This window comes from Pseudophryne corroboree, chromosome 2, assembly GCF_028390025.1.
Source record: "Pseudophryne corroboree isolate aPseCor3 chromosome 2, aPseCor3.hap2, whole genome shotgun sequence".
Taxonomy (NCBI): Eukaryota; Metazoa; Chordata; class Amphibia; order Anura; family Myobatrachidae; genus Pseudophryne; species Pseudophryne corroboree.
Genome location: NC_086445.1, coordinates 910,858,678 through 910,885,507, shown reverse-complemented (window position 1 = coordinate 910,885,507; position 26,830 = coordinate 910,858,678). Strand labels below are relative to the sequence as shown.

Genomic DNA, 26,830 nt, shown 5'->3' with positions numbered 1-26,830 from the left:
GGAAAACTTCCCGATGAAGTTCCCACTCTCCCGGGTGGAGGTCGTGCCTGCTGAGGAAGTCTGCTTCCCAGTCGTCCACTCCCGGAATGAACACTGCTGACAGTGCTATCACATGATTTTCCGTCTAGCGAAAAATCCTTGCAGTTTTGACCACTGCCCTCCTGCTTCTTGTGCCGCCCTATCTGTTTACGTGGGCGACTGCCGTGATGTTATCCCACTGGATCAATACCGGCTGACCTTGAAGCAGAGGCCTTGCTAAGCTTATAGCATTACAAATTTGCTCTTAGCTCCAGTATATTTATGTGGAGAGAATTCTCCAGACTTGATCACACTCCCTGGAAATTTTTTCCCTGTGTGACTGCTCCCCAGCCTCTCAGGCTGGCCTCCGTGGTTACCAGCATCCAATCCTGAATGCCGAATCTGCGGCCCTCTAGAAGATGAGCACTCTGTAATCACCACAGGAGAGACACCCTTGTCCTTGGATATAGGGTTATCCGCTGATGCATCTGAAGATGCGATCCGGACCATTTGTCCAGCAGATCCCACTGAAGAGTTCTTGCGTGAAATCTGCCGAATGGAAGCGCTTCGTAATAAGCCACCATTTTTTTTACCAGGACTCTTGTGCAATGATGCACTGACACTTTTCCTGGTTTTAGGAGGATCCCGATTAGCTCGGATAACTCCCTGGCTTTCTCCTCTGGGAGAAACACCCTTTTCCTGGACTGTGTCCAGAATCATCCCTAGGACCAGCAGACGTGTCGTCGGAACAACTGCGGTTTTGGAATATTTAGAATCCACCCGTGCTGTCGTAGAACTACTTGAGATAGTGCTACTCCGACCTCCAACTGTTCTCTGGACCTTGTTCTTATCAGGAGGTCGTCCATTTTCTTTGAAGACGAATCCTCATTTCGGTCATTACCTTGGTAAAGACCCGGGGTGCCTTGGACACTCCAACGGCATCGTCTGAAACTGATAGTGACAGTTCTGTACCACGAACCTGAGGTACCCTTGGTGAGAAAAGCAAATTTTGGGACATGGAGGTAAGCATCCCTGATGTCCCGGGACACCATATAGTCCCCTTGTTCCCAGTTCGCTATCACTGCTCTGAGTGACTCCATCTGGATTTGAACCCTTGTAAGTGTTCAAATTTTTCAGATTTAGAATCGGTCTCACCTAGCCTTCTGGCTTCAGTACCACCCTATAGTGTGGAACAATACCCCTTTCCTTGTTGTAGGAGGGGTAATTTTATTATCACCTGCTGGGAATACAGCTTGTGAATTGTTTTCAATACTGCCTCCCTGTCGGAGGGGGACATTGGTACAGCAGACTACAGGAACCTGCGAGGGGGGAAACGCCTCGACATTCCAATCTGTGCCCCTTTGATACTACTTGTAGGATCCAGGGGTCCTGTACGGTCCCAGCGTCATGCTGAGAACTTAGTAGAAGCGGTGGAGGGCTTCTGTTACTGGGAATGGACTGCCTGCTGCAGTCTTCTTCCCTTTCCTCTATCCCTGGGCAGATATCTTATAGGGACGAAAAGACTGAGGCTGAAAAGACGGTGTCTTTTTCTGCAGAGATGTGACTTAGGGTAAAAAACGGTGGATCTTCCAGCAGTTGCCGTGGCCACCAGGTCCCATGGACCGACCCCAAATAACTCCTCCCCTTTTATACGGCAATACATCTTTGTGCCGTTTGGAATCTGCATCCCCTGACCACTGTCGTGTCCATAAACATCTTCTTGCAGATATGGACATCGCATTTACTCTTGATGCCAGAGTGCAAATATCCCTCTGCGCATCTCGTATATATAGAAATGCATCCTTTAAATGCTCTATAGTCAATAAAATACTGTCCCTGTCAAGGGTATCAATATTTTTAGTCAGGGAATCCGACCAAGCCACCTCAGCTCTGCACATCCAGGCTGAGGCGATCGCTGGTCACAGTATAACACCAGCATGTGTGTGTATACTTTTTAGGATATTTTTCTGATAAGCATGTGAGCGCCTTATCCACCCTGAGGGGTGTTTCCCAATGCGCCTTAACTTCTGGCGGGAAAGGGTATACCGCCAATAATTTTCTATCGGGGGAAACCCACGCATCATCACACACTTCATTTAATTTATCTGATTCAGGAAAAACTACAGGTAGTTTTTTCACCTCACACATAATACCCTTCTTTGTGGTACTTGGAGTATCAGAAATATGTAACACCTCCTTCATTGCCCTTAACGTGTGGCCCTAAAGGAAAATACGTTTGTTTCTTCACCGTCGACACTGAAATCAGTGTCCGTGTCTGGGTCTATGTCGACCGACTGAGGTAAATGGGCGTTTTTACAAGCCCCTGACGGTGTCTGAGACGCCTGGACCGGTACTAATTTGTTCGCCGGCCGTCTCATGTCGTCAACCCACTTGCAGCGTGTTGACATTATCACGTAATTCCATAAGTAAGCCATCCATTCCGGTGTCGACTCCCTAGAGAGTGACATCACCATTACAGGCAATTTGCTCCGCCTCCTCACCAACATTTTCCTCATACATGTCGACACACACGTACCGACATACAGCACACACATAGGGAATGCTCTGATAGAGGACAGGACCCACTAGCCCTTTGGGGAGACAGAGGGAGAGTTTGCCAGCACACACCAAAATGCTATAATTATACAGGGACAACCCTTATATAAGTGTTCCTCCCATATAGCATTTAATATATATGTATATCGCCAAATCAGTGCCCCCCCTCTCTGTTTTAACCCTGTTTCTGTAGTGCAGTGCAGGGGAGAGCCTGGGAGCCTTCCCCTCAGCCTTTCTGTGAGGGAAAATGGCGCTGTGTGCTGAGGAGAATAGGCCCCGCCCCCTTTTCGGCGGGCTTCTTCTCCGGAGATTGTGAAGTCTGGCAGGGGTTAAATACATCCATATAGCCTCAAGGGCTATATGTGATGTATTTTTCGCCATACAGGTATTCTACATTGCTGCCAGGGCGCCCCCCCCCGCGCCCTGCACCCTCCGTGATCGCTGTGGGAAGTGTGCTGACAGACAATGGCGCACAGCTGCAGTGCTGTGCGCTACCTGAGGAAGACTGAAAAGTCTTCTGCCGCCTGGTTCCGGACCTCTTCAATCTTCAGCATCTGCAAGGGGGTCGGCGGCGCGGCTCCGGGACGAACCCCAGGGCGAGACCTGTGTTCCGACTCCCTCTGAAGCTAATGGTGTCCAGTAGCCTAAGAATCCAATCCATCCTGCACGCAGGTGAGTTGAAATTCTCTCCCCTAAGTCCCTCGATGCAGTGAGCCTGTTGCCAGCAGGACTCACTGAAAATAAAGAACCTAAAAACTTTTTCTAAGCAACTCTTTAAGAGAGCCACCTAGATTGCACCCTTCTCGGACGGGCACAAAAACCTAACTGAGGCTTGGAGGAGGGTCATAGGGGGAGGAGCCAGTACACACCATGTGATCCTAAAAGCTTGCTTTTGTGCCCTGTCTCCTGCGGAGCCGCTATTCCCCATGGTCCTGACGGAGTCCCCAGCATCCACTAGGACGTTAGAGAAATGAAAATAAATAATACTGATTTAAAAAAAGGACAGTACGTAATAGGGAAAGAAGAAGAAACAAAGCATGGGAAACGGAAACGATAGAATTTCACATCAGGACTGATAAACTGGCCAAACTGCAAGCAGGAACTTTCTATTTCCCGTTTCCTTGCTGGCTCCACACTCCTGGCTATTCCCTGCATCAGTGCTGGAAACAGGGCTAAATATAAAGAAAGCACTGTAATATTGTAAAAGAAAAAACACTACACTACTACAGGTCTGTTTCATGCAGCGACCGCACAAATGTCATTGCTAATCTACGGTGATAAAGTGGTGGATATAAATATCCAGGGAAAAGAGGAAATGCAGCGTCTCACATTACAATTGTCATGCACAGGAACGTTTATTAACATGGTGCATAGTCTATTTAATACTGGCCTTGGGAATGAGTACCTTACACAATTATATAGATGCACAAAATCCTTTATTCAGTTCAGCTTTATTCACCTACCTTACAGGTGTGCAGGGCAAAAGCAACCTCTCCTTGATACTAAAAATACAGGTAAGCTTAACATTAAAAGGTCCTATCTGCTTTTATATATGCAAAATAGGAATCCCGATCACAGAGTCTCAGTGTGCCTGGTCGCAAAGCAGCATGTTTTGTCGCAGGGTGGCGCATAGAGCTTAGAGAGGCGTATGGCGTTACCAGTGAGTGTAATACCAGTGATCATCCACCAGATGACGCTTTTGAAAATCACCATTGAATGTGCGTGAGGTTAGCAGAGCTTGCTAGCAAATGATGGCTCACTCACGCCAGGTATCTCTCGATCTCTAGCTGCATGCACAAAGCTAACATACTTTACAAATGAATGTGGCTTCTGGGTGAGCCATCATTTGCCGGGCAGCTCTGCTAATGTCGGGCGTCTTTTTTTGCTGTAAATGCATCTTACGGATGTGACCTCTTAAATTCTTGCTGCAGTCACACTAAGCAGCCCTTAAAGTCACACCATGCCATAGCGCTGATCGTGTTTTTTCTTTTTTCCTGCAAAAGTGCATCTTAGATGCAAAGTAATGTAATAGGACGTACACACAGCTTCGGCTGATTAAAATGATATGCACGCGCTGGCACTGTCGGTGATCTTCATTCAGGGTGTGGACAACTGGAAAGCGGACTTCCTCAGCAGACACAATCTCCATCCAGGAGAGTGGGGCCTCCACCCCGAGGTGTTCGCAGAGGTGACAAGTCTTTGGGGCGTACCTCAAATCGACATGATGGCCTTCCGCCTCAACAAGAAGCTTCGCAGGTACTGTTCCAGGTCGAGAGATCCACAGGCAGTGGCGGTGGACACACTGGTGACTCCGTGGTTCTTCCAGACGGTGTATGTGTTCCCTCCACTTCCACTCATCCCAAGGATTCTCAAAAACTTATAAAAAGAACAAGAGTTCATGTGATCATCATTGCTCCGGACTGGCCAAGAAGAGCTTGGTCCGCGGATCTTCTGGAATTACTGCTAGTAGATCTGGGGCCTCTTCCTCTTCGAGAGGACCTTCTGCAAAAGGGGCCGTTTGCTTATCAAGACTTACCACGGCTACGTTTGACTGCATGGAGGTTGAATGCCAGATCTTAGCTCGGAAAGGCATTCCGAACAAGGTTATTCCTACTCTGATCCAGGCTAGGAAGGGAGTAACGTCTAAACATTACCATCACATTTGGAAAAACTATGTGTCTTGGTGTGAATCCAAGTCTCCTACGGTGGAGTTTCAACTTGGGTGGTTTCTCCTCTACCTGCAAGCAGGTGTGGATGTGGGCCTACATTTGGGCTCCATAAAGGTCCAGATTTCGGCCTTGTCCATTTTCTTCCAGAAAAATTGTCTTCCCTCCCTGAGGTTCAGACTTTTTTCAAAGGGGTCCTGCATATCCAGCTTCCCTTTGTGCCTCCTACGGCACCTTGGGATCTTAACGTGGTGTTTCAGTTCCTGCAATTGGATTGGTTCGAGCCTTTACAGGAGGTTGAGGTCAAGTTTATCACTTGTAAGGCGGTCACACTGTTGGCATTAGCATCTGCTAGACGTGTGTATGAATTGGGGGCTTTGTCCTGCAAAAGCCCCTACTTGATTTTCCATGAAGATACAGCTGAGCTCAGGACGTGTCAGCAGATTCTTCCAAAGATTGTGTCGGCTTTTCATATCAGCCAACCCATTCTCAATTACCTCAAAGTCCTTGGATGGTGTGAGGGCTTTGAAGATTTATGTGAAGAGAACTTCTCGTTGTCTTGTATGATCCCAACAAGATTGGGTGTCCTGCTTCTAAGCAGACGATTTCTCGCTGGATCAGGTTCACTATGCAGCATGCTTATTCTATGGCAGGATTGCAGTGTCCAAAATCTGTTAAGGCCCACTCTACTCGTAAGATGGGTCCTTCCTGGTCGGCTGCCCGGGGTGTCTCGGCTTTACAGCATTGCCGAGCGGATACTTGGTCTGGGTGAACACATTTGCTAAGTTTTACAAATTCGATACTTTGGCCTCTGAGGACCTAAAGTTTGGTTCTGCAGGAGCCTCCGCGCTCTCCCTCCCGTTCAGGGAGCTTTGGTACATGCCCATGGTACTATTGTGGACCCCAGCAACCTCTAGGACGCAAGAGAAAATAGGATTTTAATTACCTACCGGTAAATCCTTTTCTCGTAGTCCGTATGAGGATGCTGGGCACCCGCCCAGCGCATCGTTTTCCTGCAGTTGTTACTTGGTTCGGTACTACCTTGTTACTTGGTTAATTACTGCATTGTTACTTGGTTAAGTAAAGTTGTTCAGCTGTAGCTGAATTGTTCAAGCTAGTTAGCTTGGTTTGCTTTGTTATGTGTGAGCTGGTGTGAATTTCACCACTATCTGTGTATTTCCTTCTCTCGAAATATGTCCGTCTCCTCGGGCACATTTTCTAAACTGAGTCTGGTAGGAGGGGCATAGAGGGAGGAGCCAGCCCACACTATCAAACTCTTAAAGTGCCAATGGCTCCCAAGGGACCAGTCTATACCCCAAGGTACTAATGTGGACCCCAGCATCCTCTAGGACGAAAGAGAAATGACAATGAGTAACATCACTATGTCACTGCAGGTGTCAGTCACCTGTCTCTATAGCTCTCTTAGCATAGTGGTATCACCGATGCTTGCCATGCCTGTGAGCTAGGATTTTATTCCCACAAAGGACACACTTGTATTGTATATCTGTGTAAAAATTAGCATCCACAGTTTTTTTCTAATTTTGCCAAAAGAAGTTCTGTCATACTTTGTATACAGTCTCAGACATGCACACACATATACAGTCTGGGACACCCATAGAGTGGGAATAGAACCTGTGGCGAGCACAGCGAGCCACCGATCCTGCAAGGGGCTTCTTGCACTTGCCCCCCAGCCGGCAATCTGGCAACCGGGTTCCCAGGGTCGGCATGGTGACCTCTGGGATCCCAAACGCCGATCTCCTGATACCAACTCAACAAAAACACTTCTTTAATCACTGTGCCGCTGGCTTAATTTAGCCAATAATTTACATGACTGAATGTGGACATGAAAAATCTTTGATTTAGACCAGTGGGTCTCAAGTCTAGGCCTCAAGTACCCCCAACAGGTCATGTTTTCAGGATTTCTATCTGTAGAAACAGGTGGGATTAAATCACCTGCGCACGATTAAAGTAATCAAGAGAACAGGACTTGAGGACAGGAGTTGAGAACCACTAGTTTATACGATAAGCTTAACTTACCAAGTAGCTGATGTAAGGCAGATACTGATAGGTTAAAAACGGTTCTCCATAAAGATGAGCCATATGCATCAAACAGTCAAGCACCGGCTTGGACACCTGATCACCACATACAGGCCTCTTGACATTTAGTGGGCTATTCTCTTCCACTGTAGACAGAAACTGATGTCTCTGGTGTCCTGTGTAAAATAACAAACAAGATGGATCGATGAACATATCCTTGTAATGGAGTATTTGATATCATAATCTTCTTGTATCGGACAGACCATAACTAATCTCAGCAGGTGTTAATGATTAGATTCATAGGGGGGAATTCAAATGTTCACACTTGAAGCATAAAGTCCAATTATAAATACACAAGTGAACAGAAAATAAGAGACTTTGTTGAAATGTAAATTCCAATAGTGACATTCTATTTGCATGGAGAACAAATTAAAAAGGTTACCACATGAACATCAGACCTGGAGCTAAACTGTATTCCCCAAAAAGTGCTCAGTGGGAGTATAAAAGTACATAAAAGACGACAAACTGTAACTAGAGAACGGTTAGTTACCATATTACATTGGAGTGTGTATTTCATGTGCTATGGCAGATTGTTTCCATGTCCGCACATATTTGGTCTACCTTACATGTCCCTGTTCTACGTACGTCCTTTCTCATACGTCCTAGAGGATGCTGGGGGGTCACCATTAGAACCATGGGGTATAGACGGGATCCGCAGGAGACATGGGCACTTTAAGACTTTGAAAGGGTGTGAACTGGCTCCGCCCTCTGTGCCCCTCCTCCAGACTCCAGTTTTAGAATTGTGCCCAGGCAGACTGGATGCACACTAAGGAGCTGTACTGAGTTTCTCTGAAAAGACTTATGTTAGGTTTTTTTTTTTCAGGGAGGCTGCTGGCATCGGACTCCCTGCTTCGTGGGACTGAGGGGAGAGAGGTATGACCTACTTCTAGTGAATTCAAAGGCTCTGCTTCTGGCTGACAGGACACCATTAGCTCCTGAGGGTGATGATCGCTGAGTACGCCTAGATGCTCACTCCCCGCAGCCTGCCATCACCCCCTTACAGAGCCAGAAGTCAGAAGACAGGTGAGTAGCAGAAGAAAGAAGACTTCTTCAGTGACGGCTTTATGAGGTACCGAGCGGCAGACGAGACGCTGCGCGCCATGCTCCCACACAAATCACAGGCACTGCAGGGTGCGGGGCGCCCTGGGCAGCATAAAAGGTAGGTACTGTCCGAACCCCCGCCAGTATAATTATTTATTTATTTAGGAGCGGACAGAAGCGCGCCATTACGGACTGCTGCCTCGCTCCCTCAGCTCACTGCTCGGCGCCATTTCCTCTCACAAGGCTGCAGAGACGCTGGTCCTCCCTTCCATTGTCTGACAACTATCAGGGTGCAAAACGGGGGGGGGGGGGGGGGGGGGGGGGGCAGTAGTTTTTGGTGCAATATATTGGCAGAAAAGCGCTACAACTTCTGAGGCATTATTTAGTGTTTTCAGGGTTGTTGTTGGCGCTGGGTTGTGAGCTGGCAAATCCTCTCTGTGTCCCTCTAACAGACTTTACTGTGGGTCTGTCCCCTTATAAGCCTGGTGTGTCTGTGAATGTTTGGTACACGTGTGTCGACATGTCTGAGGCTGAGTGCTCTTCCCAGGAGGAGACTGTATTGGGGACACAGATATATGTGGGTGAGACCCTGTCGGCACCGCCGACTCCTGACTGGGTGAATGTCTTGAATGCGACTAGGACTCGTATCAGTAAGGAGGATGTGTTATCTCAAGTCCAGGATCCTTCGGGGTCACAAAAAACGTTTGTTTGCCCAGTCTGTTAACACTGATACCGACACGGACACTATAGTGATTCCAGATTAGATCTGAAATTGGCTAAGAGCATTCAGTACATGATTGTGGCTATAAAAGAGGTATGGCATATCACTGAGGACCCTGTTGTTCGGGATAAACGGGTCTGTATGTATAAAGAAAAGAAACCGGAGGTGACGTTCCTCCCTCTCATGAACGCTCTATTTGAGAAAGTCTGGGAAAACCCTGACAAAGTTTCAAATCCCTAAAAGGATTCCAGTGACTTATCCGTTTCCCTCTGAGGATAGGGAAAAGTGGGAGTCACCTCCCCATTCTGGACAAGGCCCTGTCACGTTGTCTAACAGGATGGCTCTCCCAGCACCGGTCACGGCAGCCCTTAAGGACCCAGCAGATCGTAAGCAAGAAACTACGTTAAAATCCATTTATGCGACCATACGTACGCTGCTCAGACCTGCCATTGCATCTGATTGGGTGAGTAGTGCTATCGAAAAGTGGGCAGATAACTTGTAATCTAGCATAGATACACTGGATAGGGATAGCATCCTCTTGACGCTGGGTTATGTCAAGGACGCTGCAGCATACCTAAAGGAAACTGCGAGAGATGTTGGCCTTTTGGGATCAAAAGCCAATGCCATGGCGGTCTCGGATAGGCGAGCATTGTGGATTCGCCAATGGAATGCTGAGGCAGACGCCAAGAAAAATATGGAGTCTCTCCCATATAAAGATGGTGTCTTGTTTGGGGATGGCCTCGATGTTTGGTATCTACGGCTACCACGGTTAAGTCATATTTCGTGCCTTATGTTCCTCAGCAACAAAAGAAAACGCACCACTATCAAATGCAGTCCTTTCGGCCCAATAAATACAGAAGAGGGCGAGGCTCTTCCATCCTTGCTAGTAGAGGGAGGGGAAGAGGTAAAGGATCAACAACCTTGTGGAGTTCACAGGAGCAGAAGTCTTCCCCTGCTTCTGCCAAATCCACCGCATGACACGGGGGCTCTCTTGCGGGAGTCCGCACCGGTGCAGGCACGTCTAAAACTCTTCAGTCAGTCCTGGATTCGTTTGGGCCTAGACCCGGGAGTTTTACAAATAGTGTTCCAAGGGTACGAACTGGAGTTTCAAGACGTTCCCCCTCGCCGATTTTTCAAATCGGCCTTACCAGTTTCTCCTCTGGACAGGGAGGTAGTAAGCGAGGCTATACAAAAGATGTGTCAGAATCAAGTCATTATCTTGGTTCCCCCGTCACAACAGGGAGAAGGCTTTTATGTAAGCTTTTTCATGGTCCAGAAGCCGGATGGCTCAGTCAGACCAATCCTAAACCTGGAATCCCTAAATTTCTACCTGAAGAAGTTCGAATTCAGAATGGAATCTCTCAGGGCAGTGATCTCCAGTCTGGAGGTAGGAGATTTCATGGTTTCGGTGGACATAAAGGATGCCTATTCACATGTTTCCATTTATCCTCCGCATCAGGCTTACCTGAGATTTGCGATTCAGGATTGTCATTACCAATTTCAGACGTTGCCGTTTGGTCTATCCACGGCTCCGAGGATTTTCACCAAGGTGATGGCGGAAATGATGGTTCTCCTTCGCAAACAGGAGTCACTATTATCCCGTACTTGGATGATCTCCTGACAAAGGAGAGATCCAGGGACCAGTTGGTGCGAAACATTGCACTCTCCCTGATAGTTCTTCAACAACATGGTTGGCTCCTAAACTTGCCAAAGTCGCAGTTACTTCCAACAACGCGTTTGTCGTTTTTGGGAATGATACTGGACACAGAACTTCAGAGAGTTTTTTCTTCCAGTGGAAAAGGCTCAGGAGATCCAGAGTCTGGTCAAACAAGTTCTGAAACCAGCAAGAGTGTCAATCCATCAATGCATTCGGTTGCTGGGGAAGATGGTTGCGGCCTATGAGGCCATTCAGTTTGGCAGGTTCCATGCCAGAGTGTTCCAGTGGGACCTGTTGGACAAATGGTCCGGGTCCCACCTATACATGCACCGGAGGATAATCCTGTCTTACAAGACCAGGGTCTCACTCCTGTGGTGGCTGTACAGCTCTCACCTCCTAGAGGGGCGCAGGTTCGGGATCCAGGACTGGATCCTAGTAACCACGGATGCAAGCCTCCAAGGCTGGGGGGCAGTCACGCTGGGAGAAAACTTCCAAGGAAGATAGTCAAGTCAGGAAACTTGGCAACACAAACGTTCTGGAGTTAAGGGCCATTTACAACGGCCTTCTGCAAGCGGAACATATTCTTCGAGATCTATCCGTACTGATCCAGTCGGACAATGTAACAGCAGTAGCGTACATAAACCGTCAGGGTGAAACGAAAAGCAGGGCGGCAATGGCAGAAGCCACAAGGAGTTTCCGCTGGGCGGAAAAGCATACAAGCGCTCTGTCAGCGATCTTCATTCCAGGAGTGGACAACTGGGAAGCAGACTTCCTCAGCAGACACGATCTCCGTCCAGGAGAGTGGGGCCTCCACCAAGAAGAGGTGACAAGTCATTAGGGAGTTCCTCAAGTAGACATGATGGCATCTCGTCTCAACAAGAAGCTTCAGAGATATTGTTCCAGGTCGAAAGACCCTCAAGCAATAGCAGTGGTTGCAATGGTGGCACCGTGGGTGTTTTCAGTCGGTGTATGCATTTCCTCCACTTCCTGTCATTCCAAAAGTTCTAAAGATCATAAGAAGAACAAAGATTCGGGCGATCCTCATTGTCCCAGACTGGCCAAGGAGGGCTTCGTACCCAGATCTTCAGGAATTAGTCAAAGGAGATCCCTGGCCTCTTCCTCTGCACGAGGACCTGGTACAACAGGGGCCGTGCGTGTATCAGGACTTACAGCGGCTACGTTTGACGACATAGCGGTTAAGCGCCAAATCTTAGCCCATAACGGTATTCCCAGTGAAGTCATTCCCACACTTATTCAGGCCAGAAAAGGGGTAACGTCTAGACATTACCACCATATTTGGAGAAAATATGTTTCTTGGTGTGAATCCAAGAAGGCTCCTACAGAAGAGTTTCAGCTAGGACCTTTTCTCCATTTTTTACAAGCAGGTGTGGATGCGGGCCTAAAATTGGGCTCAATTAAAGTACAGATTTCAGCATGATCGGTTTTCTTTCAGAAACAATTGGCCTCATTTCCAGAAGTTCAGACTTTCGTGAAAGGCGTGTTGCACATCCAACCTTCAATCTTAATGGGGTGTTGCAGTTCCTTCAATCACATTGGTTTGAACATTTACAGAAGGTGGCGTTGAAATTCCTCACTTGGAAAGTGGTCATCCTGTTGGCCTTGGCATCTGCAAGGCGGGTGTCTGAGTTAGAGGGCTTGTCTCACAAGAGCCCTTATTTGATCTTCCATGAGGATAGAGCTGAACTGAGGACACGTCAGCAATTTCTGCCGAAGGTGGTTTCCTCTTTCCACATGAACCAACCTATTGTGGTGCCTGTGGCTACTGACGCCTTCGCTGAGTCAAAGTCTCTGGATGTGGTAAGAGCTTTGAGGATTTATGTCGCCAGAACGGCTCAGATTAGGAGAACAGAGGCTCTGTTTGTCCTGTATGCTCCCAACAAGATTGGGTGTCCTGCTTCCAAGCAGACCATTGCGCGCTGGATCTGCGGTACGATTCAGCGTGCTCGTTCCACGGCAGGATTGCCGTTACCGAACTCGATGAAGGCCCATTCTACTAGACAGGTGGGCTCGTCCTGAGCGGCTGCCCGGGGCGTCTCAGCGTTACAGCTTTGTCGAGCAGCTACTTGGTCGAGATCAAACACTTTTGCTAAGTTTTACAAGTTTGATACCTTGGCCGATGATGACCTCAAATTTGGTCTATGGGTGCTGCAGAGTCATCCGCACTCTCCCGCCCGTTCTAGAGCTTTGGTATAACCCCATGGTTCTAATGGTGACCCCAGCATCCTCTAGGACATATGAGAAAATAGGATTTTAATACCTACCGGTAAATCCTTTTCTCTTAGTCTGTAGAGGATGCTGGGCGCCCGTCCCAGTGCGTACTGTATCTGCAGTTATTAGTTGTGGTTACACACATGTTGTGTTACGTTTATTGTCAGCATGTTGCTGTTATTGGTCATGCCGTTGGCTTGTGTTCTGTTAAATGCCATGTTGTGCGGCATGCTTGAGGTGTGAGCTGGTATGAATCTCACCTTAGTTTAACAATAAATCCTTTCCTCGAAATGTCAGTCTCCCTGGGCACAGTTCCTATAACTGGAGTCTGGAGGAGGGGCATAGAGGGAGGAGCCAGTTCACATCCTTTCAAAGTCTTAAAGTGTCCATGTCTCCTGCGGATCCCGTCTATACCCCATGGTTCTAATGGTGACCCCAGCATCCTCTACTGACTAAGAGAAAAGGATTTACCGATAGGTATTAAAATCCTATTTTTCCCCCCACATCTCGTGCTGCAGAGCACTGCAACAAATTACAAATCAGCGAAAATAATAATAATAGTTTCTAGTCTGTCAAAAACCTTCAGCTTCATTGCCCAGACATTCCTCAAGACAAGACACAAACAATTACCAACATAACAGGACACCAGCAACCTCAGCAGATTCCTTGCAATACAGCGGGAGGTCACAGTTGGGCCTAGCTTGGCCGAGAGCCACCTGACCATCTTACAGGCAGTATCTGCAAAACAAACACCATCATTTATGAACACACAATGTACACAAAATATGCTTCAATAAATCGAAATAAGAATTGCACATCATGCAGCCACGCTGCCCTCCGTAGTGTCGCACAGCCTTAGCTTCAGGACAGGGCTATGAGACAAACAACCAAGCACTAGATAAAATCAGCTCAAGTGTGAGAGGAGCAGTATAGTGATTTTTCACCCCATTTGATAATACAGTTTTATAAGCTTACTGGAAGTTGTACTTAGCGCTGCCTGGGTCATCTTCTTTCTCTCTCTTTTCTCCTCTCCCTACTCTTTCTACTCCCCAGCATTCCCGATATTGTCCCCCGCAGCTACCGCCATCTGAAGACGGATCGTAGCTGACAGACAGTTCCCACAGAATCTCCCCCGGAAGTGGCCACTGTGCATGTCTGAGGTTTTAATTATAGAGTATGGAGTCCTTATTTAATACTGTGAATATGATCTGTACACACCGTAGTAAAATAATCATGGCCAAGTTTCTAGTTGTGTGGGTAACTAACCACTCAAATTGATGGCTGTCTTTATTGTGCTCGTATTGATTATACCCCAGCCCAATAATGCATCCCCGCCCCAGGAGGCAGGGGGATGCGGTCAAAATGCCAGCTGTCAGGATCCGGCAGCTGAAATACAGACGCCGGAATACCGACACCAGAACTCTGAAAGGGCCAGGAGACAAACACCGGAATCCCGACAGTCGGCATCCCAACCGTATAGCCAGCGGAGGGGGCTTAGGTTTAGGTGCCAGATAGGGGTTAGGCTGTGAGGAGAGGGTTAAAGTTAGGCATCCCAGGGGGTTATTTAGGGTCAGGCACTAAGGGTGAAAGTTAGGGTTACGCTGCGAGAACAGAGGGGTATGGGAGAGGGGAAACAGCCCACACTCACCCCTGTCGGTCCCAGAGTCAGTATTATGACTGCCGGGATCTTGGTAGCTGGCATTTCATACTGAACCCGAGGAGGGAATATTCAATACCCACAAGGCAAATGCACATTCAACAGGGCATTCAGTGGAATAAATGTGAAATTTAGAAAATACAGGTATCCCATATCCAAATATTCTGAAAATAAGAATTTACTTACCGATAATTCTATTTCTCGGAGTCCGTAGTGGATGCTGGGGTTCCTGAAAGGACCATGGGGGAATAGCGGCTCCGCAGGAGACAGGGCACAAAAGTAAAGCTTTTACAGGTCAGGTGGTGTGTACTGGCTCCTCCCCCTATGACCCTCCTCCAGACTCCAGTTAGGTACTGTGCCCGGACGAGCGTACACAATAAGGGAGGATTTTGAATCCCGGGTAAGACTCATACCAGCCACACCAATCACACCGTACAACTTGTGATCTAAACCCAGTTAACAGTATGATAACAGAGGAGCCTCTGAAAGATGGCTTCCTAAACAATAACCCGAATTAGTTAACAATAACTATGTACAAGTATTGCAGATAATCCGCACTTGGGATGGGCGCCCAGCATCCACTACGGACTCAGAGAAATAGAATTATCGGTAAGTAAATTCTTATTTTCTCTATCGTCCTAAGTGGATGCTGGGGTTCCTGAAAGGACCATGGGGATTATACCAAAGCTCCCAAACGGGCGGGAGAGTGCGGATGACTCTGCAGCACCGAATGAGAGAACTCCAGGTCCTCCTTTGCCAGGGTATCAAATTTGTAAAAATTTACAAACGTGTTCTCCCCTGACCACGTAGCTGCTCGGCAGAGTTGTAATGCCGAGACCCCTCGGGCAGCCGCCCAAGATGAGCCCACCTTCCTTGCGGAATGGGCCTTAACAGATTTAGGCTGTGGCAGGCCTGCCACAGAATGTACAAGTTGAATTTTGTTACAAATCCAACGAGCAATCGACTGCTTAGAAGCAGGTGCACCCAACTTGTTGGGTGCATACAGTATAAACAGCGAGTCAGATTTTCTGACTCCAGCCGTCCTTTAAATGTATATTTTTAAGGCTCTGACAACGTCCAACAACTTGGAGTCCTTCAAGTCGTCTGTAGCCGCAGGCACTACAAGAGGCTGGTTCAGGTGAAACGCTGATACCACCTTAGGGAGAAAATGCGGACGCGTCCGCAGCTCTGCCCTATGTCGAATGGAAAATTAAATAAGGGCTTTTATAAGACAAAGCCGCCAGTTCAGATACTCTCCCGGCCGAAGCCAGGGCCAGTAACATAGTCACTTTCCATGTGAGATATTTCAAATCCACATTCTTTAGTGGTTCAAACCAATTGGATTTGAGGAAATCTAAAACTACATTTAGATCCCACGGTGCCACCTTAGGCACCACAGGAGGCTGTATATGCAGTACTCCTTTGATAAAAATCTGGACCTCAGGGACTGAGGCCAATTCTTTTTGGAAGAATATTGATAGGGCCGAAATTTGAACCTTAATAGATCCCAATTTGAGACCCATAGACAATCCTGATTGCAGGAAATGTAGGAAAACGACCCAGTTGAAATTCCTCCATCGGAGCACTCCGCTGCTCGCACCACGCAACATATTTTCGCCAAATACGGCGATAATGCTTCGCGGTGACTTCCTTCCTTGCCTTTATCAAGGTAGGAATGACTTCTTCTGGAATGCCTTTTCCTTTTAGGATCTGGCATTCAAACGCCATGCCGTCAAACGCAGCCGCGGTAAGTCTTGAAAAAGACAAGGACCCTGCTGAAGCAGGTCCCTTCTCAGAAGTAGAGGCCACGGATCGTCCGTGACCATCTCTTGAAGTTCCGGGTACCAAGTCCTTCTTGGCCAATCCGGAGCCACTAGTCTTACTCCTCTTTGCCGTATAATCCTCAAAACCTTTGGTATGAGAGGCAGAGGAGGAAACACCTATACCGACTGGTACACCCAATGTGTTACCAGCGCGTCCACAGCTATTGCCTGCGGATCTCTTGACCTGGCGCAATACCTGTCCAGTGTCTTGTTGAGGCGAGACGCCATCATGTCCACCATTGGTTTTACCCAACGGTTTAATAGCATGTGGAAAACTTCTGGATGAAGTCCCCACTCTCCCGGGTGAAGGTCGTGTCTGCTGAGGAAGTCTGCTTCCCAGTTGTCCACGCCCGGGATGAATACTGCTGACAGTGCTATCACGTGATTCTCCGCCCAGCGAAGGATCCTGGCAGCTTCTGCCATTGCCCTCCTGCTTCTTGTGCCGCCCTGTCTGTTTACATGGGCGACTGCCGTGATGTTGTCCGACTGGATCAACACCGGTCTTCCTTGAAGCAGAGGTTTCGCCTGGCTTAGAGCATTGTAGATTGCTCTTAGTTCCAGAATGCTTATGTGAAGAGACTTTTTCAGGCTCGACCACACTCCCTGGAAATTTCTTCCCTGTGTGACTGCTCCCCAGCCTCTCAGGCTGGCATCCGTGGTCACCAGGATCCAATCCTGCATGCCGAATCTGCGGCCCTCCAATAGATGAGCCTCCTGCAACCACCACAGAAGGGATACCCTTGTCCTCGGCGACAGGGTTATCCGCAGGTGCATCTGAAGATGCGACCCTGACCATTTGTCCAACAGATCCCTTTGCATGGAATCTGCCGAAAGGGATTGCTTCGTAAGAAGCTACCATTTTTTCCCAGGACTCTTGTGCATTGATGTACAGACACCTTTCCTGGTTTTAGGAGGTTCCTGACCAGGTCAGATAACTCCTTGGCTTTTTCTTCGGGAAGATAAACCTTTTTCTGAACTGTGTCCAGAATCATCCCCAGGAACAGCAGACGAGTTGTCGGCATTAATTGGGATTTTGGAATATTCAGAATCCATCCGTGCTGCTTTAGCACCTCTTGAGATAGTGCTAAACCCATCTCTAGCTGTTCTCTGGACCTTGCCCTTATTAGGAGATCGTCCAAGTATGGGATAATTAATACGCCTTTTCTTCGAAGAAGAAATATTATCTCGGCCATTACCTTTGTAAAGACCCGAGATGCCGTGGACAAACCAAACGGCAGCGTCTGAAACTGATAGTGACAGTTTTGTACAACGAACCTGAGGTACCCCTGGTGTGAGGGGTAATTGGAACGTGGAGATACGCATCCTTGATGTCCAAGGATACCATAAAGTCCCCTTCTTCCAGGTTCGCTATCACTGCTCTGAGTGACTCCATCTTGAACTTGAACTTCTTTATGTACAGGTTCAAGGACTTCAGATTTAGAATAGGCCTTACCGAGCCATCCGGCTTCGGTACCACAAAAAGAGTGGAATAATACCCCTTCCCTTGTTGTAGAAGAGGTACCTTGACTATCACCTGCTGAGAATACAGCTTGTGAATGGCTTCCAAAACCGTCTCCCTTTCTGAGGGGGACGTTGGTAAAGCAGACTTCAGGAAACGGCGAGGTGGCTCTGTCTCTAATTTCAACCTGTACCCCTGAGATATTATCTGCAGGATCCAGGGATTTACCTGCGAGTGAGCCCACTGCGCGCTGTAATTCTTGAGACGACCGCCTACCGCCCCCGAGTCCGCTTGCGAAGCCCCAGCGTCATGCTGAGGCTTTTGTAGAAGCCGGGGAGGGCTTCTGTTCCTGGGAAGGAGCTGCCTGTTGCTGTCTCTTCCCTCGTCCTCTGCCTCGTGGCAGATATGAATAGCCCTTTGCTCTCTTATTTTTAAAGGAACGAAAGGGCTGCGGTTGAAAGGTCGGTGCCTTTTTCTGTTGGGGAGTGACTTGAGGTAGAAAGGTGGATTTCCCGGCCGTAGCCGTGGCCACCAAATCCGATAGACCGACCCCAAATAACTCCTCTACGCATCGCCTGTCCACTGTCGTGTCCATAAAGCTCTTCTGGCCGAAATGGACATAGCACTTACCCGTGATGCCAGTGTGCAGATATCTCTCTGTGCATCACGCATATAAAGAAATGCATCCTTTATTTGTTCTAACGACAGTAAAATATTGTCCCTGTCCAGGGTATCAATATTTTCGATCAGGGACTCTGACCAAACTACCCCAGCACTGCACATCCAGGCAGTCGCAATATCTGGTCGTAGTATAACACCTGCATGTGTGTATATACCTTTTTGGATATTTTCCATCCTCATATCTGATGGATCTTTAAGTGCGGCCGTCTCAGGAGAGGGTAACGCCACTTGTTTTGATAAGCGTGTTAGCGCTTTGTCCACCCTAGGAGGTGTTTCCCAGCGCTCCCTAACCTCTGGCGGGAAAGGGTATAAAGCCAATAACTTCTTTGAAATTAGCAGTTTTTTTTTTTTTTTTTTTATCGGGGCACCCCACGCTTCATCACACACGTCATTTAATTCTTCTGATTCGGTAAAAACTACTGGTAGTTTTTTCACACCCCACATAATACCCTGTTTAGTGGTACCTGTAGTATCAGCTAAATGTAACATCTCCTTTATTGCCAAAATCATATAACGTGTGGCCCTACTGGAAAATACGGTTAATTCGTCACCTTCACCACCGGAATCAGTGCCTGTGTCTGGGTCTGTGTCGACCGACTGAGGCAAGGGGCGTTTTACAGCCCCTGACGGTATTTGAGGCGCCTGGACAGGCACTAATTGAGTGTCCGGCCGCCTCATGTCGGCAAACGACTGCTTAAGCGAGTTGACGCTATCCCGTAATTCCACAAATAAAGGCATCCATTCTGGTGTCGACCCCCTAGGAGGTGACATCCTCATATTTGGCAATTGCTCCGCCTCCACACCAATAACGTCCTCATACATGTCGACACACACGTACCGACACACAGCAGACACACAGGGAATGCTCTATACGAAGACAGGACCCACTAGCCCTTTGGGGAGACAGAGGGAGAGTCTGCCAGCACACACCAAAAAGCGCTATATATGACAGGGATAGCCTTATGATTAAGTGCTCCCTTATAGCTGTTTTTATATTAATATATTGCCATTTATTTTGCCCCCCCTCTCTGTTATACCCTGTTTCTGTAGTGCAGTGCAGGGGAGAGACCTGGGAGCCTTCCTGACCAGCGGAGCTGTGACAGAAAATGGCGCCGTGTGCTGAGGAGATAGGCCCCGCCCCTTTTTCGGCGGGCTCGTCTCCCGCTATTTAGTACATTTAGGCAGGGGTAAATATCTCCATATAGCCTCTGGGGCTATATGTGAGGTATTTTTAGCCTTTTTAAAGGTTTTCATTTGCCTCCCAGGGCGCCCCCCCCCAGCGCCCTGCACCCTCAGTGACTGCCGTGTGAAGTGTGCTGAGAGGAAAATGGCGCACAGCTGCAGTGCTGTGCGCTACCTTAAGAAGACTGCAGGAGTCTTCAGCCGCCGATTCTGGACCTCTTCTTGCTTCAGCATCTGTGAGGGGGCCGGCGGCGTGGCTCCGGTGACCATCCAGGCTGTACCTGTGATCGTCCCTCTGGAGCTTCATGTCCAGTAGCCAAGAAGCCAATCCATCCTGCACGCAGGTGAGTTCACTTCTTCTCCCCTCTGTCCCTCGTTGCAGTGATCCTGTTGCCAGCAGGAATCACTGTAAAATAAAAACCTAAGCTAAACTCTCTAAGCAGCTCTTTATGAGAGCCACCTAGAATTGCACCCTTCTCGGCCGGGCACAAAAATCTAACTGGAGTCTGGAGGAGGGTCATAGGGGGAGGAGCCAGTACACACCACCTGACCTGTAAAAGCTTTACTTTTGTGCCCTGTCTCCTGCGGAGCCGCTATTCCCCCATGGTCCTTTCAGGAACCCCAGCATCCACTTAGGACGATAGAGAAATACTGAATATTCCGAAATACAGAATTTTTTGGTGAGCGTGAGATAGTGACACCTTTGTTTTCTGATGGCTCAATGTACACAAACTTCGTTTAATACACAAAGTTATTAAAAATATTGTATTAAATTACCTTCAGTCTGCGTGTATAAGGTGTATAGGAAACATAAACGAATTGTGTGAATGTACACAAACTTTATTTAATGCACAAAGTTATTAAAAATATTGACTAAAATCACCTTCAGGCTGTGTGTATAAGGTGTAAATGATACACTTAGACTTAGGTCCCATCGCCATATCTCATTATGGTATGCAAATATTCCAAAATATGGAAAAATCCGATATTCAAAATACTTCTGGTCCCAAGCATTTTGGATATGGGATAGTCAACCTGTAGGTAAAAATAACATTTAAACTACAGAAGTGAAAGTGTACTTTAGTAAACTAGAGTTACTAAAAGCATTCTTATTTTCACTTTTTAAGTGGAAGGTTCACTTTGATTTGCTTGGCAGGGTTTACCATGATATATTGTTCACTAATATTATCCATTCCAGACTCAAAAAAGGCAGCTGAGCATGGAATGTGCGGATCAAGAACGTGCCCGAATTTATCCTGTTTTTTTAAAAAGCAGAATGCTAAAGATGGGTATACACTATATAATTATCTGCCAGATCTGGCTGGTTAAAGTGAAAATCTGGCAATGGATGAGAGCAAATGACAATCGACTATTTGCTCCCAAACAATGGAAAATGGACAAAACTGATGTTCATACAAATTGGTTTAATCATGGACAGGTTTTGTCTATTTTCCAGTATTCAGTAGCAAATACTCAATTGTCATTTGCTCTCATCCATTACCAGATTTTCATTCCAACCAGCCAGATCTGGAGCATCATCAGATAGATAATTGTATATTGTATGCCCAGTTTAAGATGTATCTGCTTTTTGCGAGATCTATTAACGGTTTCATTTTTATATTAGGAATCCTGTATTTTAGGTCTAGTAGTTTCCTAGTATAAACTCTGTGATTAGTTTTTAAGAAGTTTTCCATTAGATGTAAACTCCGAAAGCTGAAGGAGAAGAGAACGTCACAGTACATGTACTGTTACCGAATTAACCTATAAGCCCACCTAAGCATTTAGCAGAGTAACCTTTTAGAAAACTAGCGTGCACTAGCGTTTAGACTAATTCTAATTTACCCCATAGTTTCTGCTCATATCCACTTCAGGCATATTAGCCAGTATGTGTTAGCAGCACAGAAATGATAACAAGCATTTGAGTTGCTATTACGGATAGAACAACTTTTCTCTTACGTCCTAGAGGATACTGGGGTCCATTTAGTACCATGGGGTATAGACAGGTCCACTAGGAGCCATGGGCACTTTAAGAATTTGATAGTGTGGGCTGGCTCCTCCCTCTATGCCCCTCCTACCAGACTCCATTTAGAAAATGTGCCCGGAGGAGCCGGTCACACTGAAGGAAGCTCCTGAAGAGTTATCTGCATTTATTTGATATGTTTGTTATTTTCAGGCAGGGCTGGTTGCACCAGCCTGCCTGCATCGTGGGACTTAGGGAAGGGAAAGCCCAACCTCTTGAAAGGTTAATGGTCCCGTTCCCCGCTGACAGAAAACTGAGCTCACGAGGGAACTATTCGTAAGATCCACCACTGCAATGAGAAAGATGCAATACTTAAAACAGACTGCGGATGAGTTTATGAACAGAGACTCAATCACCAAAACAGTGTCTCAATCCCCTCCCATGTGTCCGCAAAAGCGATCTCTGGCCCATATTCTGCAGTCTGACGCTGACAGGTCAGACATGGAGCAGGGGAGGTGGACTCAGAGCGGGGGAATACAGTTCTGTCACAGGGAATAGAGGCTCTTATAGAGGCTATCAGAGATGTTCTGCATATTCCTGATAAGGTGTCAGAGGAGTGTGAGGAATCTTATTTTAATGTAAAAAAGAAGTCCTCAGTTACTTTTCCTGTGTCAAAGGAATTGAATACCCTGTTTGAAGAACCATGGGGTAATCGTGATAAGAAGTTTCAGATCCCTAAAATGTTGCTCTCATCTTTTCCTTTTCCTCTGGAGGACAGGAAAAAAAAAAATGGGAAAATCCACCAATAGTGGACGCATCAGTCTTTAGGCTGTCACGTAAAATTATATTGCCTGTTCCTGGTGCAGCCTCCCTGAAAGACACAGCTGATCGTAAAATTGAGACTACACTCAAATCATTGTACACAGCTGCTGGGGTGGCCCAAAGACCCACTATTGCATGTGCATGGATCACTAAAGCCATTGTTAAATGGTCAGGTAAACTAACTGAGGAGTTAGACTCCTTATCTAGGGGGGATGTTGTCTTACTCCTGCAGCATATACAGGACTCTGCAAACTTTATGGTGGAAGCCATAAAGGAAATAGGCGTACTCAATGTACGCACCACCACTATGGCAGCGTCGGCATGCAGGGGCTTGTGGCTACGCCAGTGGACTGCTGACGCGGACTCCAGGAGAGGCGTGGAAGGCCTACCATTCACAGGAGAGGCCTTGTTTGCAGATGAATTAGACAAATGGATCTCCACAGCTACTGCAGGTAAGTCTACGTATCTTCCTTCCGCAGCCCCCCACCCTCACCAAGAACACTTATTCAGCTTCTAAGTTACAGTCCTTTCGGACGGCCAAGTTCAAGGGTAAATCCAGAAGTGTTTCTACGTTTTCCAGCGGCGTAAGAGGTAAACCACGCGCAACAGCAGGTGCTCAGGAACAGAGCTCAGGCACGGTTTCTTCCTTGCAGCCCTCAGCATGACGGTAAACCGTAATGCCTGGAAGGCTGTCAGGTGGGAGCCCAAGTACAATTCTTCAGTCAGATCTGGTCAAATTCGTGCCAGGATCCCTGGGTCATAGATCTTATTTCCCAGGGCTACAGACTGGAGTTCCAAAAGCTACCACCTCACAGATTCTTCAAATCAGGCTTGCCAGTTTCACAAAAGGCAAGTATAACTTTACATGCCATCCAAAAACTGGTACAGACTCAGGTCATTGTTCCAGTTCCACCTCATCTACTAAACAAGGGGTACTATTCCAACTTGTTCGTAGTACCAAAGCCGGACAGTTCGGTAAGACCAATTATGGGCCCTCATTCCGAGTTGTTCGCTTGCAAGGCGATTTTAGCAGAGTTACACACGCTAAGCCGCCGCCTACTGGGAGTGAATCTTAGCTTCTTAAAATTGCGAACGATGTATTCGCAATATTGCGATTACAAACTACTTAGCAGTTTCTGAGTAGCTTCAACCTTACTCGGCATCTGCGATCAGTTCAGTGCTTGTCGTTCCTGGTTTGACGTCACAAACACACCCAGCGTTCGCCCAGACACTCCCCCGTTTCTCCAGCCACTCCCGCGTTTTTTCCGGAAACGGTAGCGTTTTTATCCACACGCCCATAAAACGCCGTGTTTCCGCCCAGTAACACCCATTTCCTGTCAATCACACTACGATCGCCGGAGCGAAGAAAAAGCCGTGAGTAAAAATACTATCTTCATAGCAAAATTACTTGGCGCAGTCGCAGTGCGAACATTGCGCATGCGTACTAAGCAGAAAAACGCTGCGATGCGAAGAAAAATACAGAGCGAACGACTCGGAATGAGGGCCATGAACCTCAAGTCTTTGAACCCGTACTTACGAGTATTCAAATTCAAGATGGAGTCTCTGAGAGCGGTGATCTCAGGTCTCGAGGAGGGGGAATTCCTAGTGTCTCTGAATATCAAGGATGCGTACCTTCACATTCCGATCTGGCCGCCTCATCGGGCTTATCTCAGGTTTGCACTGCAGGACTGTCACTACCAGTTCCAGGCCCTGCCATTTGGTCTCTCCACGGCACCGAGGGTGTTCACCAAGGTGATGGCAGAGATGATGTTTCTACTCTGCAGGCAGAGAGTGAACATTATTTCGTACCTGGACGATCTCCTGATAAAAGCGCCGTCCAAGGAATGGTTGCTGGACAGCATTGCTCTCTCAGCCAAACTCCTCCAGGATCACGGGTGGATTCTGAACCTTCCGAAATCTCACCTAGAGCCAACATGGAGGCTCTCATTCCTGGGAATGATACTGGACGCGGAGTCACAAAAGGTGTTCCTTCCGTTGAAAAAGGCACTGGTAATCCAGTCGATAGTTCGGGATGTCCTCAAGTCAACCCGGATGTCTGTGCATCTGTGCATTCGCCTTCTGGAGAGAATGGGGAGCCTCTTACGAGGCACTTCAATATGGAAGGTTTCCCGCGAGATCCTTCCAGCTCGATCTGTTAGACAAATGGTCCGGATTGCATTTTCACATGCACCAGAGGATCAGTCTGTCGCCAAAGGCCAGGATCTCCCTTCTGTGGTGCCTACAATCTTCTCACCTCGTCGCAGGATCGAGGCTCAGAACTCAGAACTGGATTCTGTTAACCACGGACGCAAGCCTCAGAGGTTGGGAAGCAGTCACTCAGGGGGTGCAGTTTCAGGGAAGATGGTCAAGTCAGGAAGTCATCCTTCCAATCAACATTCTGGAACTCAGGGCCATATATAACGCCCTTCTGCAGGCCTCACATTTTCTTCAAGATCGGGCAATTCAGGTCCAGTCGGACAATGTGACGGCAGTAACGTACATAAACCAACAGGGTGGAACGAAAAGTAGAGCAGAAATGTCAGAGGTGTCAAGAATTATCCTCTGAGCAGAAAGAAACGCTGTGGAGTTGTCAGCGGTCTTCATTCCGGGAGTAGACAACTGGGAAGCAGACTTCCTCAGCAGACACGACCTGCACCCGGGAGAGTGGGGCCTTCACCCGGCAGTGTTCAGGTGCTTGACAAGTCGATGGGGATACCCACAGATTGACATGATGGCCTCTCGTCTCAACAAGCAGCTCAGGCGGTATTGTTCCAGGTCAAGAGACCCACAGGCAGTGGCGGTAGACGCTCTGACAACTCCATGGGTCTATCAGATGGTGTACGTGTTTCCTCCACTTCCTCTGATCCCAAGAATTCTAAAATGAATAAAAAGGGAAAAGGTTCAAGCAATACTCATTGCTCCAGACTGGCCAAGAAGGGCCTGGTACGTGGACCTTCTGGAGATGCTCCTCGAAGATCCGTGGCCTCTACCTCTTCGCAAGGATCTTCTGCAACAGGGCCCGTTCGTCTATCAAGACTTAGCGTGGCTATGTTTGACGGCATGGAAATTGAACGGCTGATTCAAGCCAGGAGAGGGATCCCCAACAAGGTTATCCCGAATATGATCCAAGTCAGGAAGAGGGTAAAGTCTAAGCATTACCATCGTATTTGGAAGAAATACGTCTCTTGGTGGGAGAGCAGAAATTATTCTGCGTGGAATTTCATCTGGGACGTTTCCTGCTTTTTCTGCAGGCAGGCGTGGATGTGGGCCTGCGTCTGGGCTCCATAAAAGTCCAGATTTCGGCCTTCTCCATTTTCTTTCAGAAACAATTGGCTTCTCTCCCTGAGGTCCAGACGTTCTTGAAAGGTGTTCTGCACATCCAACCTCCCTTTGTGCCTCCTACGGCACCTTGGGATCTCAATGTGGTGCTGCAGTTCCTCCAATCGGACTGGTTTGAGCATTTACAGGAGGTGGACGTAAATTATCTTACGTAGAAGACCATCACACTGTTGGCCTTGGCTTCAGCAAGACGGGTGTCGGAGCTGGGGGCTTTGAGGACAGAGCTGAACTCAGAACTCGTCAGCAATTTCTTCTTAAAGTGGTGTCTGCATTTCACATTCACCAACCTATTGTGGTTCCGGTTGTCACCGACACCTCTGCTACTTCAAAGTCTTTGGATGTTGTGGATGTTGTGAGGGCTTTGAAGGTGTATGTGAACAGAACAGCTCGTCACAGAAAGACAAACTCGATGTTTGTTCTTTATGATCCCAATAAGATTGGGTGTTCTGCTTTAAATCAGACAATTGCACACTGGATCAGACTTACTATTCAGCATGCTTATTCCATGGCAAATTTGCAGTGTCCAAAATCTGTACAGACCCACTCTACTAGGTCGGTGCGTTATTCCTGGGCGGCTGCCTGGGGTGTCTCGGCTTTACAGCTCTGCCGAGCAGCTACTTGGTCAAGTCCGAACACGTTTGCTAAGTTCTACAAGTTCGATACTTTGGCCTCTGAGGACCTTCAGTTTGGTCAATCAGTTCTGCAGGAACCTCAGCACTCCCCCACCCGGTTTGGGAGCTTTGGTACATCCCCATGGTACTAAATGGACCCCAGTATTCTCTAGGACGTAAGAGAAAATAGGATTTTAATTACCTACCGGTAAATCCTTTTCTCATAGTCTGTAGAGGATACTGGGCAGCCGCCCAGTGCTTCGATCTTCCTGCACTGTTACTTGGTTAAGTAATGTTGGTTCAGCCGTTGC

The 26,830-nt window shown here is 47.7% G+C and overlaps 1 protein-coding gene across 3 annotated transcripts in view; it reads right to left on the bottom strand.

The window, feature by feature from the left end:
- Positions 1 to 26,830, bottom strand: part of WDR81 (WD repeat domain 81) — a 200,902-nt gene that overhangs the window by 133,298 nt on the left and 40,774 nt on the right. For all 3 annotated transcript variants that reach the window (XM_063956105.1, XM_063956106.1, XM_063956107.1), the window contains 2 exons: positions 13,616 to 13,723; positions 7,278 to 7,453 (listed from right to left, as the gene is read on the bottom strand). In XM_063956105.1, coding sequence (XP_063812175.1) covers positions 7,278 to 7,453; positions 13,616 to 13,723 — 284 coding nt within the window. The remainder of the gene's footprint in view (positions 1 to 7,277; positions 7,454 to 13,615; positions 13,724 to 26,830) is intronic.